The sequence below is a fragment of the Oncorhynchus mykiss genome, chromosome 7 (genome assembly GCF_013265735.2).
Source record: "Oncorhynchus mykiss isolate Arlee chromosome 7, USDA_OmykA_1.1, whole genome shotgun sequence".
Taxonomy (NCBI): Eukaryota; Metazoa; Chordata; class Actinopteri; order Salmoniformes; family Salmonidae; genus Oncorhynchus; species Oncorhynchus mykiss.
In genome coordinates, this window is record NC_048571.1 from 23,065,674 (window position 1) to 23,086,416 (window position 20,743).

Here is a 20,743-nt window from a genome sequence, read left to right on the forward strand (position 1 = left end):
TTTCACGTGATAGAACAACAGACATGCATTATCGTCAACAGAAACTGGACCACATTTAGTCACCGATACAGTATTTTGGGATGTTGATACTTTGGGCATTTATCAGGGCGTTCCTGTTGATATGCCCTCTCTGAACTACATGGAAGCCTTTCCACATAGCTGGGGCAGTGTCTAAGGAACGAACCCCAGTGTGATTCGGCTGTCTTCAGTTTCCTTTTGAAACTTCCCTGTTGTTGCCTTGTTGATACAAAAAGTCCTTCCTCTCTGGAACGAGTGTTTTACTGCTAATTAGACACTGTTTTCATCAGGCAAAAACAAGGTTGCTTCTCTTTAATCACATGGTAATATATTAGTTACAGAGACTTGCATGAGAAGAAGGAGAATTGACATTTTTTTTGACTGTTTTGTTCCCAGTATTGTCATGGGTGAAATGTCTGTCAAGTTTCATGAAAGTAATTTTTTGTGTTCCTATGGTCCTCGCCGAAGCATTTCCTTTTCTCAGTTATTGGTACCTTCAGGCGTTAGGAAAGATGCCTGTGCCTTGATTTAATTTTACAAGCTCAGATTACTACTGGACGTCAATTTAGAAAAAAATTGAAAACAGATATTACATTCAGCAATGCTATACATTATTATACATTAAGCTCACTCAACACCCTCATAATAGAAATTCAAACAAGGTACTATCTTTTGAGTATACATTTTTTTTTTAAAGGAAAACAAAAAGGATTGTAAAATTTCTCGAGTTTTTACATCTTTTCGAAAACCTCAACAATCTAATATTGGTTTAACTACTGTACTAATTGTAAGCTTGAAGTTAGTCACATGTAATGAATATTAATTGTTTATTAAAGTGCTTCTGTATATTGATTGATGAGGGAAATAAGGCTGTAATGTGGCTGAAATAGCCAAATCCACTAATGGGTGTCCACATAATTTTGTATATATAGTGTATATATGGGCAATACAAAAATAAGTGATCTAACGATTCTGTCTCTTCGTGGCAAAATCTGCAGAGCTGAGATGGTCGTATGCCCCATATAAATGTTGCCTTGAAATTAGATGACCATCATAGGCATTACCAATTCCGTAGAAAATATTTGGCAACTGGCCCCGGTTTAGAATCGGAAAAAGTCCTGTTTCAAATGAAGTGTACTTCTTTCTATTCTTCCTCAATCAAAATCTCTAGTTCGCTTTAAGAGGCAACGCCATACGTGTCGACAGAATCACCACACTCGGCCTCGTTGGTGTGGTAAGTGCCCTTATGCTTGCCCTTGTGGCACAGTACCAGCACCAGTACCACCACCAGTACCACCACAATGACTCCTGGGAAGGGAGAGAGACGGATATAAATTAGACTGACAGAGGGGAGAATGGTCTCTGAAAATATAGAATACTCTTTTAAAGAGTAATATGTTTTTTCATAAGACACATTATCATAGGGGTAATCGTGATCTAGAACATCAAAGAAACATGACATTTTTACGTGTTAGTTCATTGATTTTTAGGTAGGTGGATCGGCAGGTAGCCTAGTGTTTTAAGATTGTTGGGCCAGTAACCGAAAGGTCACTGGTTCAAATCCCTGAAAAAATCCCTGTGAAAAATCTGTCGAGGTGCCCTTGAGCGAGGCACCTCTATACGTTTCTCTGGATAAGAGCACCTGCGAATTGACTTCAAATGTAAGTAAAATAAATGACATTTCTTTGATAGAGTAAAAAAAAAGATGTCAGAACGTTGTTGCTTCAGCATGGCGAGGGAAACGATAACAATTATATAGGTGAAACCAGAAACAATGGAGTGGAGGACTTTCCATTTACGTATACTCATGGAATTAGTTCCATTTTCACACTATAGAGAGAACAATAATGCTTCCACATCTGGATAACCATCTCTAAAGCTTAGGGGTTAATGTAAAGCACCTTGTGACAACTGCTCATATAAAAACGGCTTTATAAATACATTGTGATTGATATATTTCTCACCTCCTGCGAAAAGGACTTCAAAGGATACACCTTTTACGGCGGCGGCTCCCACTGCAAGTGACACCAGAACAGAGAACACGATAATGACATTAGAGAGACAGAGCCTCGTAGTCAACACACAGACATGTACGGTACCTACTGATTTACATCATTACACTTCCCTTCAGATTTCACCGTACATTCATTACACTAGCTTGTTTGACGCTTGCTTGCGTTGCTTGTCTCCGTAGTTTGACTCTGGTTTAGACTATACAGTAGTGACAGATTCATGTGTACAGTATATGATGTGGCTTTGAGTACAGCTACACTGTCGACAGTAAGTAGCCTATCTCCTGATTCTCCTGTGTCGGAAGCATGAAGGCAGTTTGATGTACAAGTACACCCCCTGGACAGGACGCTAGTCGAGCGCAGGGCCTGTTGACTGAATGTTATTCTCTCACTTCAACAGTGACAGGTAGATGTTGCCTTTCTGCCTGTCAAAAGAGGAAGGGAGACTAAATAAAGAGTGATGAAGGAGATGCTAAGTATAAGTTATTGCAATGGAACAGCTGTCCAATCCACCTTGACTTTAATCTAGCCGGGGGGGACACAAACACTCCAATCAGCTCAATGTGTGTCATCCCCTCCCCCCAACCAATCTTACAGTGCATCACACACACACACACACACACACACACACACACACACACACACACACACACACACACACACACACACACACACACACACACACACACACACACTTCCAGGTGTGTAGGGGGAAAAAAGTCACATTTCAAAAGTGCCAAGCAACAAAAAAACAAGAAGTGTGCTGGGACGCGTCGGTGTGCAATACCTCATTAACTCTTAATTACCTGCTTCATCAGAGGAGTTCAGCCCATCATTAATGATTCATTAATCACTATCGCAAAATGTGCAACCCCTTCCAAGGATGCCTCCCAAATGGCACCCGATTTTCTTCATAGTGCACTACTTTTGACCAGGGCCCCTGGTGCTCTGGTCAAAAAGTAGCACACTCTATAGTGTAGAGCACACCAAGTCGTTATCAGGATACATGCGTCGATAACCACCCTCCCTGAGCAAGGGGGCACAAGTATAGTGGATGACATGGTCGGAGGTTGAACTGAGAGCGTGAGGTTGCTGCATTCAGAAGACTAGCTACCCCGGGGGTGAAAGAGGGTACGAGGTGTTAGTAGTGTGTGTGTCAGTACTGAGAGAATACATGTTTGAGCAGGGAGAGGAGAGTTCACAGGCCTTATTAACTCTCACTGTTTGAGGTCAGAGACAGGATGGTAATTGAGACTGAGGCATGTAGGCTTCAGGGAAAGACTGCTCTCTCTGTCTGCTCACACACACACACACACACACACACACACACACACACACACACACACACACACACACACACACACACACACACACACAGTGAGAGACTTCAGGGAGAGATTGCTCGTGCTCGCTCTCTGTCTCCTCACACCCAGCCTTGTCATATCCATATACCCCTGCCTGTTCATACAACATTTGCATATATCTCCCTTTTTATATTCATACACACACTACATGGCCAAAAGTATGTGGACACCTGCTTGTCGAACATCTCATTCCAAAATCACAGGCATTAATATGGAGTTGGTCCATATGAGTGAAAAGACCTAAGCCTTTTTTATAGGTAAATATGCCGGTTTTCAGAAATCACACATAGTTACAGTGGCTTGCGAAAGTATTCACCCCCTTTGCATTTTTCTAATTAATGCCCTCCTTGCCTGGTCTGTGAGTTTTGGTGGGCGGACCTCTCTTGGCAGGTTTGTTGTGGTGCCATATTTTTTCAATGTTTTAATAATGTATTTAACGGTGCTCCGTGGGATGTCCACAACTTTGTCCCTGACCTGTTTGAAGCGTTCATTGGTCTTGGTGGTGCCGCTTGCTTAGTGGTGTTGCAGACTCTGGGGCCTTTCAGAACAGGTGTATATTTACTGAGATCATGTGACAGATCATGTGACACTTAGATTGCACACAGGTGGACTTTATTTAACTAATTATGTGACTTATGAAGGTAATTGGTTGCACCAGATCTTATTTAGGGGCTTTATAACATAGGGGGGGGGGGGGAATACATTTTTGAAACAACATTTTTGAAACAAGTTATCTTTTCCATTTGGACTATTTTGTGTATGTCCATTACATGAAATCCTAATAAAAAATCCATTTAAATGACAGGTTGTAATGCAACAAAATAGGAAACACCCCAAGGGGAATGAATACTTATGCATGGCACTGTACAGATAGAAGGGTGAGAGAGAACTGCAAACATGTTGTCTACTCCAAAGTGAAAAATACACTATATATACAAAGTTGTATGTGGACACCCTTCAAATTAGTGGATTTGGAAGTTTCAGCCACATTACTGACAGGTGTATAAAATCGAGCACACAGCCATGCAATCTCCATAGACAAACATTGGCAGTAGAATGGCCTTACTGAAGAGCTCAGAGACTTGTGGCACCGTCACAGGATGCTACCTTTCCAGCCAGTTGGTCAAATTTCTGCCCTGCTACAGCTGCTCCGGTCAACTGTAAGGGATTTAATTGTGAAGTGGAAACGTCTAGGAGCAACAACGGCTCAGCCGCGAAGTGGTAGGCCACACAAGCTCACAGAACGGGATCGTCGAGTTCTGAAGCGGGACGCACATAAAAGTCGTCTGTCCTTGGTTGCAACACACACTACCGAGTTCCAAACTGCCTCTAGAAGCAACGTAAGTACAATAACTGTTCATCTGGAGCTTCATGAAATGGGTTTCCATGGCCAAGCAACCACACACAAACCTAAGATCACCATGCGCAATGCCAAGCGTTGGCTGTAGTGGTGTAAAGCTTGCCGCCATTGGGCTCTGGAGTGATGAATCACGCTTCACGCTTCATCTGGCAGTCCGGCAGATCTCAATTTCCTAGTGCCAACTGGAAAGTTTGGTGGAGGAGGAATAATTGTCTGGGGCTTTTTTTCATGGTTCGGGCTAGGCCCCTTAGTTCCAGTGAAGGGAAATGTTATAGCTACAGCATGCAATGGCATTCTAGACGATTCTGTGCTTCCAGCTTTGTGACAACAGTTTGGGGAAGGCCCTTTTCTGTCTCAGCATGACAATGCCCCCGTGCAAAGCGAGGTCTATGCAGAAATGGTTTGTCAAGATCGGTGTGGAAGAACTTGACTGGTCTGCACAGACCCCAGACTTCAACTCCATCGAACACCTTTAGGATGAATTGGAACGCCGACTGCAAGCCAGGCATAATCACCCCATAATCAGTGCCCAGCCTTACTAATGCTCTTGTGGCTGAATGGAAGCAAGTCCGTTCAGCAATGTTCAAACATCTAGTAGAAAGCCTTCCCAGAAGAGTGGAGGCTACTATATCAGCAAAGGGGGGGACAAACTCCATATTACTGCCCATGATTTTGGAATGAGATGTTCGACGTGCAGGTGTCCACATACTTTTGGTCATGTAGTGTATCTTTGCCAAATGCTGTATCACCAAAGTATTCTCCTGGGTGCCAATATTTTTGTTCATACCATTTATTTTAATTTCCTTTCTTTATTTTTTTTTTGTGGGTATTAAAATGATAGTTAGGATGATGTCCCCCTATCCCCTTAGTAATCCCGCCTCCCGAATCCAAGTGTTTGACATGGGGGAGGGGCCCAGTAACTTTATGATCAAACTTTATCAACGTCTCATCCAAATATAATCAAATGTCGTACAAAACATGATTTTGACCATCCATAACCTTTAAAAACACAAGCAGAAAGTGACCATTTCATTCAGCGCAAAACAGGACATGTTAAGACTCACAAAAAGACCATCTTAACGGTAATGGAGTTGATAATGGAATGGGTTTTGAGATGAGCAGCCAATCCAGCCACGACGTACAGTGCCCAGGGTTCTACCTGGAACCAAAAAGCCTTCTCCTATGGGGACAGCCGAAGAACCCTTTGGGACCCCTTTTTCTAAGAGTGCATAATGTCATATCAATGGCAGATTTTTGTTGAGAATCTGTCTTGCACATCGGCAACAATACAATTGACAGGAGAGGCGTGGATAGAAGTGTGAATGTTATGCGGAAAGACATTTAGGCCTACGTGTGCACACAGTGCCATGGAACGAGAGAAGCGATTTATGACATCACGCCTCAGACCCGATCCTGTTTAGAACCCCCCCCCCTTCTCTTTATATTGGATCCTGTGAAAAGTTTGGATGTGCGCAAAACCAGCTGTATTACACGTCTACGGGGAGCAATTATGGTGCCTGTAACTGTGTTCAGAGCCTATTTAAAACAGGTTGTTTTTTACATTTATATTAGAATTCGATCAGAGTTAGACACTGTCTTTTCAGGTCTCATCAATAGTCTAGTGAATTGAATCTTGCTTGTTTGGCATGTCCCTGTCCAAATCCTACCGCCTATGTTTAACCATGTATTTCCACATTGAAGCAATGCAATTACAACAATGTGGACTGCAAACATGTTCAACACATTTAACGAACTCGGCTATAACGGATGAGCATTCGAATTGGAGTTGATGACAAGACCGTAAACTTGAAGCAACCACATATTTTGCCATGGAGCAAGCTGTTTAAAGGCACAGAATCAAATGATGTCAATTAGCCTATCAGAAGCTTCTAAAGCCATGACATCATTTTCTGGAATTTTCCAAGCTGTTTAAAGGCACAGTCATCTTAGTGTATGTAAACATCTGACCCACTGGAATTGTGATACAGTGAATGATAAGTGAAATAATCGGTCTGTAAACAATTGTTAGAAAAATTACTTGTGTCATGCACAAAGTAGATGTAACCGATTTGCCAAAACTACAGTTTGCCAAAAGTACTTTCCTGATACTCACCTCCCTGCAGTCTGGTCTTGTCCCATCATTGAGAATTACTGGGAAAAAGTTCTGAGCATTCCCTCAGTCATCCTCCATATCACCATTCTTGCATCCCCAAAACTCTGCATCCTCCACTACTTTGATGATGGCGTCCCCTGTCTTTCCTCTATGTCCAAGGACAAACAACACTTCCTATTCATTTCATTAACAGTCGCCCAAAAGGGGATATTGCTAAACTGGATAAGCATATCCAATGTTTCAACCATACACTGGCTTAATTTATTGTCTGATCTGGCCTCCCTGGAGAGATCCACAAAATAACAAACTGAAGGACACAATCTAGGAACCATTCCTATCCTACATTGCCCGCAGGCCACCTCAGACAACATTAAAATGGTACCTCCTACCTACTAAAATCTCTATGGTAACAGGCAACTTTTCCACAAGTCATGCTTTGTCTTGTCCGGTCCTGTCCAGTGTGGCCGTCTCTTGTTTCATCCTGTTTTGGTATGTCCCAATTTTCTACTTTCCTCATTTAATTCTTACCCTACTTTTCAGTTTTTCTTACTTGTTGTAATTGACCTTCTCACTATAATAAACAGTTGTATGTCCACAGCACATTTTAGATCCGTATTTTAACACCCACAGTGTTCAATTTAACACTTTCTTAGAAATTATATGTGATCCACCGAAATAGTGTTCACAAACTGACAACCCTAGAGTGTTGGTCCCTAACACCATGGGTGTTGCAAATTCAGACTTAAATTAACACTTTATTACAGTTGATGCTATTGCACTTTTTTTGTGTTATGTAATAACACATGTGGAGGGGGCAGAAATGTTTGAGCTATTTTCACAACCACAATTATGGGCGCAATTGCTGGCGGTAGCGGGAAAGGCCTGGGTTTATATGAATAAACAAGTTGTGGGTGTGTCAAGGCTTGGCCACTGGATAGCCATTCAGAATGTGCTAGCTTGGAAAATTCCAGAAAATGTCGACATGGCTTCAGATGCTTATGATAGGCTAATTAACATCATATGAGTCAATTGGAGGTGTACCTGTGGATGTATTTCAAGGCCTATCTTTAAACGCAGTGTCTCTTAGCTTGAAATCATGGGAAAATCAAAAGAAATCAGCCAAGACCTCAGAAAAAACATTGAAGACCTCCACACGTCTGGTTCCTCCTTAGGAGAAATGTCCAAACGCCTGAAGGTACCACATTCATCTGTACAAACAATAGTACGCAAGTATAAACACCATGGTATCACGCAGCTGTCATCTCCGGAAGGAGACGCATTCTGTCTCCTAGAGATGAACGTACTTTGGTGCGAAAAGTGCAAATCAATCCAGAACAACAACAAAGGACCCTGTGAAGATGCTGGAGGAAACAAGCACAAAAGTATCTATATCCACAGTAAAACAAGTCCTATATCGACATAACCTGAAAGGCCACTGAGCAAGGAAGAAGCCACTGCTCCAAAACCGCCATAAAAAAGCCAGACTACGGTTTGCAACTGCACATGGCGACAAAGATCGTACTTTTTGGAGAAATGTCCTCTGGGCTGATGAAACGAAAATAGAACTGTTTGGCCATAATGACCATCATTCTGTTTGGAGGAAAAAGGTGGAGGCTTGCAAGCTGAAGAAGACCATCCCAACTGTGAAGCAGCATCATGTTGTGGGGGTGCTTTGCTGCAGGAGGGCTGGTGCACTTCACAAAATAGATGGCATCATGAGGAAAGGAAAGTATGTGGATATATTGAAGCAACATCCAAAGACATCAGTCAGGAAGTTAAAGCTTGGTCCCAAATGGGTCTTCCAAATGGACAATGACCCCAAGCATATTTCCAAAGTTGTGTAAAAATGGCTTAAGGACAACAATATCAAGGTATTGGAGTGGCCATCACAAAGCTCTGACCTCAATCCTTTAGAAAATGTGTGGGAAGAACTGAAAAAGCGTGTGCGAGCAAGGAGGCCTACAAACCTGACTCAGTTACACCAGCTCTGTCAGGAGGAATGGGCCAAAATTCACCCAACGTATTGTGGGAAACTTGTGGAAGGCTACCCAAAACGTTTGACCCAAGTTAAACAATTTAAAGGCAATGCTGCAAAATACTAATTGAGTGTATGCAAACTTCTGACCCACTGGGAATGTGATGAAAGAAAATAAAGCTGAAAGAAAAGAAAGCTGAAATACTTCACTCTACACTATTATTCTGACATTTCACCTTCTTAAAATAAAGTGATGATCCTAACTGACCTAAGACAGGGAATTTTTACTAGGATTAAATGTCAGGAATTGTGAAAAAATGAGTGTAAATGTATTTGGCTAAGGTGTATGTAAACCTCCGACTTCAATTGAATTTGTCCGCCGCTATAGGTATCTTTGGAGTAGACAACATGTTGGAATTTCTCTCTCTCCCCCTTCAGCCTTCATCAATGTGTGATTTCCGAAGACAGTAATGTAGTTACCTATAAAAGCATCTGAGGTTGTTTCAGTCATATGTGCAGAAGTTGTTGTCAGAACTTCTGAGAAAGCAAGCACATAGTAAAAAGATACATTAGGTACAAACACAAAATACCATATTGCTGAAAGAGACAAAAGAAAGCCCCATTGAACTTTGCACAAGTTCAATGGCGCTGTCACGCCCTGGCCATAGAGGTTTTTATTCTCTATTTTGGTTAGGCCGGGGTGTGACTAGGGTGAGAATTCTATGTTATTTTTTCTATGTTTTTGTATTTCTTTGTTTTGGCCGGGTATGGTTTTTAATCAGGGACAGTTGTCTATCGTTCTCTCTGATTGGGAAACCTCTTGCCCACATGGGTTTTGTGGATTGTTGTTTTCCTTATTGTTAGTTTCCTTACAGAACTGTTCGCTTCCCTCTTTGTTATTTTTTGTTCTAGTGTTCTGATTTTAATAAAATATCATGAACACGTCTCACGCTGCACCTTGGTCCAGTCATTCACAGGAAGAGGATCGTTACAGAACTACCCACCACCAAAGGACCAAGCAGCGTGTCCAGGAGAGGCAACCCCAATCATTTTTGGGGGGAGGGGGCACACGGGACTGTCGGCGGAGCCGAGGATGGAAGCAGAGCCAGTCAGGGTGAAATTGGAGGTGAGTGAAGGAACCAAAGCAGAGACAGTGAAGGAGTTGATGGGGAGATTGGAGAAGAGAGTAATGAGAGAGTTGCTGTGTTGGTGCATGAGGCACGACATCCGCCCGACGGAGCATGTCCTTGATTTGATGTCACCTGAGTCAGCTCTCCATACTCTTCCTGAGGTGCGTGCTTGCCGTCTGGTGAAGACTGTGCCAGCCCCACCTACCAGGCCTCCTGTGCGCCTGCCCAGCCCTGCACGTCTTGTGCCAGCTTGGCACTACAGATCTCCAATACACGTTCTTAGCCCGGTGCGCTACATTCCAGCTCCACGCATCTGCCGGGCTAGGGTGAGGATCCAGCCAGGACGGATGGTGCCATCCCTGTTCTCCAGACGTCTCCTCGGGCCAGGATATCCTGCGCCGGCTCTAGGCACAGTTTCCCCAGTTCTCCAGGAGATCCCAGTGCGGCCTGTTCCAGCTCGTGGCATTCAGCCTGGAAGAGTGGTGTCAAGGCTATGCACCAGATCTCCAGTGCTCCCCCACAGCCCGGTCTATCCTGTGCCTCCTCCACGGACCAGGCCTCCAGTAGGTCTCCCCAGCCTGGTGCCTGTGTCCTGTCCGGCACTGCCAGAGTCGCCCTCCTGTCCGGCGCTGCCAGAGTCGCCCTCCTGTCCGGCGCTGCCAGAGTCGCCCTCCTGTCCGGCGCTGCCAGAGTCGCCCTCCTGTCCGGCGCTGCCAGGGTCGCCCTCCTGTCCGGCGCTGCCAGAGTCGCCCTCCTGTCGGCGCTGCCAAAGTTGCCATCCTGTCCGGGGCCCACTGCGAGGGTCCCCGCTCCAAAGGCACCACCTAAGTGGGCCAAGCCGGAGGTGGAGCAGGGTGTCTGTCCCGCACCAGAGCCGCCGCCGTAAAGAGGGCCCACCCGGACCCTCCCCTTGAAAGTCAAGTTTTGCGGCCGGATTCCGCACCTTTTTGGCGGGGGGTACTGTCACGCCCTGGCCATAGAGATGCTTTTATTCTCTATTTTGGTTAGGACAGGGTGTGACTAGGGTGGGCATTCTATGTTATTTATTCTATGTTTTTGTATTTCTTTGTTTTTGGCCGGGTATGGTTCTCAATCAGGGACAGCCGTCTATCGTTGTCTCTGATTGGGAACCATACTTAGGTAGCTCTTGCCCACATGGGTTTTGTGGGTAGTTGTTTTCTGTATTGTTAGTTTCCTTACAGAACTGTTCGTTTTCCTCTTTGTTATTTTTTGTTCTAGTGTTCTGATTTTAATAAAATATCATGAACACGTCTCACGCTGCGCCTTGGTCCAGTCATTCACAGTAAGAGGATCGTTACAGAACTACCCACCACCAAAGGACCAAGCAGCGTGGCCAGGAGAGGCAGCCCCAATAATTGTTTTGGGTGGGCACACGGGAATGTTGGCGGAGCAGATGGAACCAGAGCCAGTCAGGGTGAAATTGGAGGTGAGCGAAGGAAGCAAAGCAGAGACAGTGAAGGAGTTGATGGGGAGATTGGATGAGAGAGTAATGATAGAGTTGCTGTGTTGGTGCATGAGGCAGGGTGTGACTAGGGTGGGCATTCTATGTTATTTTTTCTATGTTTTAATATTTATTTGTTTTTGGCTCTCGAACAACAGTGCAGAAAGTGTGGTTTCACATAAAACAATTGTCTAAATAATCAAATCAGTTCATTTGTTAAGTTTGTCACGTGCGCCGAATCCAACAGGTGTAAACCTTAAGGTGAAATGCTTACTTACAGGCTCTAACCAATGGTGCAAAAGAACAAAAAGGTGTGTGTGTGTGTAAGTAAAGAAATAAAACAACAGTAAAAAGACATTTGAAAAAAGAGTAGCAAGGCTATATACAGACACGTGTTAGTCAGGCTTATTGAGGTAGTATGTACATGTAGGTATCGTTAAAGTGACTATGCATATATGATGTTACGGTGCGTGAATGAGGACCCAAAAGCGAATTAACTTAGACAGAGCTTCTTTAATTACCAAACATAGGTAGGCTCAGACGGACCGGCAGATTCCGACAGGACAAGACAAGGTTACAGCAAACATGACGACAGTCTGGTTCAGGCATGAAACACAACAAACAAGAATCCGACAAGGACAGGAACAAAAACAGAGAGAGATATAGGGGACTAATCAGAGGGAAAAAGGGAACAGGTGGGAAAAGGGGTGACGAGGTGGTTAGGAGGAGACAAGGCACAGCTGGGGGAAAGAGGGGGAGAAAAGGTAACCTAACAACGACCAGCAGAGGGAGACAGGGTGAAGGGAAAGGACAGAGACAAGACACAACATGACAGTACATGACATATGATGAACAGAGAGTAGCAGAAGCGTAAAAAGAGGGGTTGGCGGGTGGTGGGACACAATGCAGATAGCCCGGTTAGCCAATGTGCGGGAGCACTGGTTTGGTCGGGCCAATTGAGGTAGTATGTACATGAATGTATAGTTAAAGTGACTATGCAAATAAGATAAACAGAGAGTAGCAGCAGCTACCCAGCGGGGGGGGGGGGGGGGGGGGTACACAATGCAAATAGTCCGGGTAACCATTTGGTTACCTGTTCAGGAGTCTTATGGCTTGGGGGTAAAATCTGTTGAGAAGCCTTATTGTCCTAGACTTGGCACTCCGGTACCACTTGCTATGCGGTAGTAGAGAGAACAGTCTATGACTGGGGTGGCTGGGGTCTTTGACGATTTTTAGGGCCTTCCTCTGACACCGCCTGGTGTAGAGGTCCTGGATGGCAGGCAGCTTTGCTGCCTTCAACAGGATTTGACTTCATAACAAAGTGTCCCATAGTTCCCTACTCTACCTGCGGAGCTACCAGTCAAGTGAAACTACATGTGCAAAATCCTAACTATGTTCGTAAGTGCGGTGTCCAGTAGAGGACAGTGACTGAAAGCAGCTTGGAATTGAATAAAGCACCGAAGCCACAACGAAATAAGTGGGATCTCACATTTTGCAACACATGGTTTGAAAAAAGCACGTGATGAAATGTAGCCTTGGACGTAATTGATGACTTACTTCTGATAAAGTGCTGCACGTATCGACACACTTCTTCGAAGTTAGCTGCTTAGAGATGAACGCATGCCTCAGAGCCCCGGTATCAAACGTAACATCACTACTAATCACTTCACAAACCAGCTTATTGTGATTTTGCAGGTTGGATGTGACCCATGATCCGATATTTTCAGACCACAACGTTGAGGACCACTTGGCCATAACTAAAGACCTTATGACAAGTACAGTATAAGGTCATAAAGGGTTGACTTCAAATTGAAACACATTCACTTACTGTAGGTAGTCACTTGGTGAAGGTTTCCGGACCTGAAGTTATTGAATGCAACAACCATTTCTCTGTCACTAACAAACACAGTCATGGGTGGGTACCTCTCACATTCACTTGAAAGGCATCCTGGGAGAAATGCAAATAAGGCTTACAACCTACAATGTAAAAACCAAAATACCATAACTCTACTGGTTCTATTTTTGGTTAGCGGTAAGGAGGCGCATGTGTCAAGCCCACGTTAGTTTGCAATTTCGTCATGTGAAAACTGGCGCACTGGCATTTTCCAGCCCTAACTCCAGGTTCAGCAATTTACCTGTCTAACATCAGATCACTTGCGCTGAGGTGGGAGGGGTGGCAATATTTGAGGTGTGTCCTTAAATGTCACGAACAGTCATTCTGACTCCCATGTAAAATAGCCTTTTGAGTGACTTAAAAACTAAATCACCCATAATATTTTGTGTGGACAGAAATGCTCAATATTTGAGAAAAAGTACTCTTTCTCTAGCTAACTACCTGGAAGTTTGAAAAGACATGCTGAGTGGGCAGGGAGTTTATATTCATGAGCTTGCATTGACTGACAGCTCTTTGAAATGCCTATGTCAAGAAATGTGGATGTAGTGAGCAGTGTTGCAGGAAAATCCTCTCATGCTAATTTGGTGATTGATACACAAAGCAACTCAAACAACATTGGAATTGGCATTAATGATGGCAATTCGTTTTTTTTTTTTTTATCGTATTTTGTCACCAGTAGAGTAGCTATCTAGCTATATAAACCACGCCCCTCTGCAAACACCCCTTCTCCAATGTTGGTTGCAAGGTGGTACTTGTTTAAAGAAGGGTAATTTGACTCATATCTGCAGAAGATAGGTACATTAGTTACAAACGCAACACAGTACAGTTCTTGCTCAGAGACTGAACAAGTGCCACTACAAGCTACAGTACACTAGAGCTTAGGGCTAAGAAGATTAATCAGTAGAACAAACAAGGAAGTGTCTCTCTCTGCCCCTAAGGGTGGGACTCTGCTGGTTCCCCTTGCTGTTGAGTTACAGCATCCCAAACGGCTCGCTATTCCCTATATAGTGCCCTACTTTTGACCAGGTCACATAGAGCTCTGGTCTCAAGTAGTGCACTAAACAGGTAACAGAGAGCCATTTGGGACATAACCACAGTATGCTGTATGCATGCCTCTTCTGCTGTTTCTGTATCCAGAACGTTTGTTTCCCCAACACAGAGCAGAACCCCTTCCATAGGATGTCCCCCCCTGGAAGGAAACAAGCTGCACTGGTGCCCAACCTTGGGGACTGAGCCGGTAGTTGGTGGCATGGCACAAAATAGACTCCACAGCCCCACTGACTGACTGAGACAAATATTTGTATGAGGACTAAATGTGCCTGAGAACAGAATACATTCCCAAAAGGAGAGCTAATCAATCATCTGAATGCTGCCTGCGCAGCTTAGGCCTCTGCTGGTATATATTTTCCACGAGACCAGGGCAGGGGCATCATATCTCCTATCTTCTCTGGTCCACAGCTTAATAGTAGGCTACATGATGATAGTGCTTTAGAAAAGGGTATTAAGGGTATTAGGGTATTAAAATGATAGTTAGGATGATGTCTCCTATCCCCTTAGTAATCCCGCCTCCTGAATCCAAGTGTTTGACATGGGGAAGGGGCCCAGTAACTTTATGATCAAACTTTATCAACGTCTCATCCAAATATAATCAAATGTCGTGCAAAACATGATTTTGACCATCCATAACCTTTAAAAACACAAGCAGAAAGTGACCATTTCATTCAGCGCAAAACAGGACATGTTAAGACTCACAAAAATACCATCTTAACGGTAATGGAGTTGATAATGGAATGGGTTTTGAGATAAGCAGCCAATCCAGCCACGACGTACAGTGCCCAGGGTTCTACCTGGAACCAAAAAGCCTTCTCCTATGGGGACAGCCGAAGAACCCTTTGGGACCCCTTTTTCTAAGAGTGCATAATGTCATATCAATGGCAGATTTTTGTTGAGAATCTGTCTTGCACATCGGCAACAATACAATTGACAGGAGAGGCGTGGATAGAGGTGTGAATGTTATGCGGAAAGACATTTAGGCCTACGTGTGCACACAGTGCCATGGAACGAGAGAAGCGATTTATGACATAATGCCTTGGTTTAAAAAGCAAATTGTTTAAATTGTTAAAAAGCAAATTGTTTTAAGCAAATTGCTTAATTAGATTAAAAACCAAACTTATTAGAAATATTTGTGGTGATAATGTGGATTAAATGGCTTAAATGCAACCACATATTTTGCCATGGAGCACGCTGTTTAAAGGCATAGAATCAAATGATGTCAATTAGCCTATCAGAAGCTTCTAAAGCCATGACATCATTTTCTGGAATTTTCCAAGCTGGTTAAAGGCACAGTCATCTTAGTGTATGTAAACATCTGACCCACTGGAATTGTGATACAGTGAATTATAAGTGAAATAATCGGTCTGTAAACTGTTGGAAAAATGACTTGTGTCATGCACAAAGTTGATGTAACTGATTTGCCAAAACTACAGTTTGTTAACAAGAAATGTGTGGAGTGGTTTAAAAACGAGTTTAAATGACTCCAACCTAAGAGTATGTAAACTTCCGACTTGCCAACATTGTTATTTTCAGTAATAATTCCCTATTTCTGTCCCTGGTGGGGCTTGTTGATCGCCTCTGTGTCCAGTCTGCCAAAAGTAATTTCCTGATACTCACCTCCCTGCATTCTGGTCTTGTCCCATCATTGAGAATTACTGGAAAAAAGTTCTGAGCATTCCCTCAGTCATCCTCCATATCACCATTCTTGCATCGCCAAAACTCTGCATCCTCCACTACTTTGATGATGGCGTCCCCTGTGTTTCCTCTATGTCCAAGGACAAACGACACTTCCTATTCATTTCATTAACAGTCGCCCAAAAGGGGATATTGCTAAACTGGATAAGCAGATCCGATGTTTCAACCATACACTGGCTTAATTTATTGTCTGATCTGGCCTCCCTGGAGAGATCCACAAAATAACAAACTGAAGGACACAATCTAGGAACCATTCCTATCCTACATTGCCCGCAGGCCACCTCAGACAACATTAAAATGGCACCTCCTACCTACTATCATCTCTATGGTAACAGGCAACTTTTCCACAAGTCTTGCTTTGTCTTGTCCGGTCCTGTCCAGTGTGGCCGTCTCTTGTTTAATCCGGTTTTGGTATGTCCCAATATTATACTTTCCTCATTTAATTCTTACCCTACTTTTCTGTTTTTCTTACTTGTTGGTTGTAATTGACCTTCTTCACTATAATAAACAGTTGTATGTCCACAGCACATTTTAGATCCGTATTTTAACACCCACAGTGTTCAATTTAACACTTTCTTAGAAATTATATGTGATCCACCAAAATAGTGTTCACAAACTGACAACCCTAGAGTGTTGGTCCCTAACACCATGGGTGTTGCAAATTCAGACTTAAATTAACACTTTATTACAGTTGATGCTATTGCACTTTTTTTGTGTTATGTAATAACACATGTGGAGTGGGCAGAAATATTTGAGCTATTTTCACAACCACAATTATGGGCGCAATTGCTGGTGGTAAGCGGGAAAGGCCTGGGTTTATATGAATAAACAAGTTGTGGGTGTGTCAAGGCTTGGCCACTGAATAGCCATTCAGAATGTGCTAGCTTGGAAAATTCCAGAAAATGTCGACATGGCTTCAGATGCTTATGATAGGCTAATTAACATCATATGAGTCAATTGGAGGTGTACCTGGGGATGTATTTCAAGGCCTATCTTCAAACGCAGTGTCTCTTAAATTGAAATCATGGGAAAATCAAAAGAAATCAGCCAAGACCTCAGAAAAAACATTGAAGACCTCCACACGTCTGGTTCCTCCTTAGGAGAAATGTCCAAACGCCTGAAGGTACCACATTCATCTGTACAAACAATAGTACGCAAGTATAAACACCATGGTATCACGCAGCTGTCATAACGCTCCGGAAGGAGACGCATTCTGTCTCCTAGAGATGAACGTACTTTGGTGCGAAAAGTGCAAATCAATCCAGAACAACAACAAAGGACCCTGTGAAGATGCTGGAGGAAACAAGCACAAAAGTATCTATATCCACAGTAAAACAAGTCCTATATCGACATAACCTGAAAGGCCACTGAGCAAGGAAGAAGCCACTGCTCCAAAACCGCCATAAAAAAGCCAGACTACGGTTTGCAACTGCACATGGGGACAAAGATCGTACTTTTTGGAGAAATGTCCTCTGGGCTGATGAAACAAAAATAGAACTGTTTGGCCATAATGACCATCATTCTGTTTGGAGGAAAAAGGTGGAGGCTTGCAAGCTGAAGAAGACCATCCCAACAGTGAAGCAGCATCATGTTGTGGGGGTGCTTTGCTGCAGGAGGGCTGGTGCACTTCACAAAATAGATGGCATCATGAGGAAAGGAAAGTATGTGGATATATTGAAGCAACATCCCAAGACATCAGTCAGGAAGTTAAAGCTTGGTCCCAAATGGGTCTTCCAAATGGACAATGACCCCAAGCATATTTCCAAAGTTGTGGAAAAATGGCTTAAGGACAACAAAGTCAAGGTATTGGAGTGGCCATCACAAAGCTCTGACCTCAATCCTTTAGAAAATGTGTGGGAAGAACTGAAAAAGCGTGTGCGAGCAAGGAGGCCTACAAACCTGACTCAGTTACACCAGCTCTGTCAGGAGGAATGGGCCAAAATTCACCCAACGTATTGTGGGAAACTTGTGGAAGGCTACCCAAAACGTTTGACCCAAGTTAAACAATTAAAGGCAATGCTACCAAATACTAATTGAGTGTATGCAAACTTCTGACCCACTGGGAATGTGATGAAAGAAAATAAAGCTGAAAGAAAAGAAAGCTGAAATACTTCACTCTACACTATTATTCTGACATTTCACCTTCTTAAAATAAAGTGATGATCCTAACTGACCTAAGACAGGGAATTTTTACTAGGATTAAATGTCAGGAATTGTGAAAAAATGAGTGTAAATGTATTTGGCTAAGGTGTATGTAAACCTCCGACTTCAATTGAATTTGTCCGCCGCTATAGGTATCTTTGGAGTAGACAACATGTTGGAATTTCTCTCTCTCCCCCTTCAGCCTTCATCAATGTGTGATTTCTGAAGACAGTAATGTAGTTACCTAAAAAAGCATCTGAGGTTGTTTCAGTCATATGTACAGAAGTTGTTGTCAGAACTCCTGCGAAAGCAAGCACATAGTAAAAAGATACATTAGGTACAAACACAAAATACCATATTGCTGAAAGAGACAAAAGAAAGCCCCTTTGCACTTTGCACAAGTGCAATTGGGATTTCTTTTGAAGACAGTAATGTACTTACCCACAGAAGCGTCTGAGATTGTTTCAGTCATATGTGCAGAAGTTGTTGTCAGAACTTCTGAGAAAGCAAGCACATAGTAAAAAGATACATTAGGTACAAACACAAAATACCATATTGCTGAAAGAGACAAAAGAAAGCCCCATTGAACTTTGCACAAGTGCAATGAAGGTGTCACGCCCTGGCCATAGAAATGCTTTTATTCTCTATTTTGGTTAGACCACGGTGTGACTAGGGTGGGCATTCTATGTTCTTTTTTCTATGTTTTTGTATTTCTTTGTTTTGGCCGGGTATGTTTCTCAATCAGGGACAGCTGTCTATCGTTGTCTCTGATTGGGAAACCTCTTGCCCACATGGGTTTTGTGGATTGTTGTTTTCTGTATTGTTAGTTTCCTTACAGAACTGTTTGTTTCCCTATTTGTTATTTTTTGTTCTAGTGTTCTGATTTTAATAAAATATAATGAACACGTCTCACGCTGTGCCTTGGTCCAGTCATTCACAGGAAGAGGATCATTACAGAACTACCCACCACCAAAGGACCAAGCAGCGTGGCCAGGAGAGGCAGCCCCAATAATTATTTTGGGGGGGCACACAGGGACGGTTGGCGGAGCCGAGCATGGAACCAGAGCCAGTCAGGGTGAAATTGGAGGTGAGCGAAGGAAGCAAAGCAGAGACAGTGAAGGAGTTGATGGGGAGATTGGAGGAGAGAGTAATGAGAGAGTAGCTGTGTTGGTGCATGAGGCACGACATCTGCCCGACGGAGTGTGTTCTCGATTTGATGTCACCTGAGTCAGCTCTCCATACTCGTCCTGAGGTGCGTGCTTGCCGTCTGGTGAAGACTGTGCCAGCCCCACACATATGGCCTCCTGTGCGCCTCCCCAGCCCTGCACGTCTTGTGCCAGCTTGGCGCTACAGATCTTCAATACGCGTTCTTAGCCCGGTGCGCTACATTCCAGCTCCCCGCATCTGGCGGGCTAGGGTGAGGATCCAGCCAGGATGGATGGTGCCATCCCTGCTCTCCAGACCTCCAGTGCGTCTCCTCGGGCTAGGATATCCCGCGTCGGCTCTAGGCACGGTTTCCCCAGTTCTCCAGGAGATGCCAGTGCGGCCTGTTACAGCTCCCCGTACGTGCCGGGCTAGAGTGGACATTCAGCCTGGAAGAGTGGTGTCAAGGCTACGCACCAGATCTCCAGTGCTCCCCCACAGCCCGGTCTATCCTGTGCCTCCTCCATGGACCAAGCCTCCAGTAGGTCTCCCCAGCCTGATGAGTCATCTGCCTGTGTCCTGTCCGGCGCCGCCAGAGTTGCACTCCTGTCCGGCGCCGCCAGAGTCGCCCTCCTGTCCGGCGCCGCCAGAGTCGCACTCCTGTCCGGCGCCGCCAGAGTCGCACTCCTGTCCGGCGCCGCCAGTGTTGCCCTCCTGTCCGGCGCCGCGAGGGTCCCCGCTCCAGAGGCACCACCTAAGTAGGCCAAGCCAGAGGTGGAGCGTGGTCTCTGTCGCGCACCAGATCCGACCGCCATAAAGAAAGCCCACCCGGACCCTCAATCAATCAATCAATCAAATTTATTTTATATAGCCCTTCGTACATCAGCTGATATCTCAAAGTGCTGTACAGAAACCCAGCCTAAAACCCCAAACAGCAAGCAATGCAGGTGAAGAAGCACGGTGGCTAGGAAAAACTCCCTAGAAAGGCCAAAACCTAGGAAGAAACCTAGAGAGGAACCAGGCTATGTGGGGTGGCCAGTCCTCTTCTGGCTGTGCCGGGTGGAGATTATAACAAAACATGGTCAAGATGTTCAAATGTTCATAAATGACCAGCATGGTCGAATAATAATAAGGCAGAATAGTTGAAACTGGAGCAGCAGCACAGTCAGGTGGACTGGGGACAGCAAGGAGTCATCATGTCAGGTATTCCTGGGGCATGGTCCTAGGACCCTCCCCTTGAAAGTCAGGTTTTGCTGCCGGGGTCCGCACTTTATTTATTTATTTTTTTTGGGGGGGGGGGGGGGGGTTACTGTCACGCCCTGGCCATAGAGAGGCTTCAATTCTCTATTTTGGTTAGGCAAGGGTGTGACTAGTGTGGGTAT

At 44.2% G+C, this 20,743-nt stretch overlaps 1 protein-coding gene across 5 annotated transcripts in view; it reads right to left on the reverse strand.

The window, feature by feature from the left end:
* Positions 1-315: 315 nt before the first annotated feature.
* Positions 316-20,743, reverse strand: part of LOC118965271 (contactin-associated protein-like 2) — a 32,622-nt gene continuing 12,194 nt past the window's right edge. Inside the window, exons 3-8 of one of the 5 annotated variants that reach the window (XM_036983017.1) lie at positions 18,660-18,716; positions 18,463-18,519; positions 9,323-9,379; positions 1,983-2,033; positions 1,236-1,326; positions 316-1,199 (exon numbers count right to left, since the gene is read on the reverse strand). In XM_036983017.1, the coding sequence (XP_036838912.1) occupies positions 1,196-1,199; positions 1,236-1,326; positions 1,983-2,033; positions 9,323-9,379; positions 18,463-18,519; positions 18,660-18,716 (317 nt within the window). In that variant the 3' untranslated portion in view covers positions 316-1,195. Of the gene's footprint in view, positions 1,327-1,982; positions 2,034-9,322; positions 9,380-18,462; positions 18,520-18,659; positions 18,717-20,743 lie in introns of all 5 variants that reach the window. The other 4 variants (XM_036983016.1, XM_036983018.1, XM_036983019.1 and 1 more) reach the window with 4 other exon arrangements.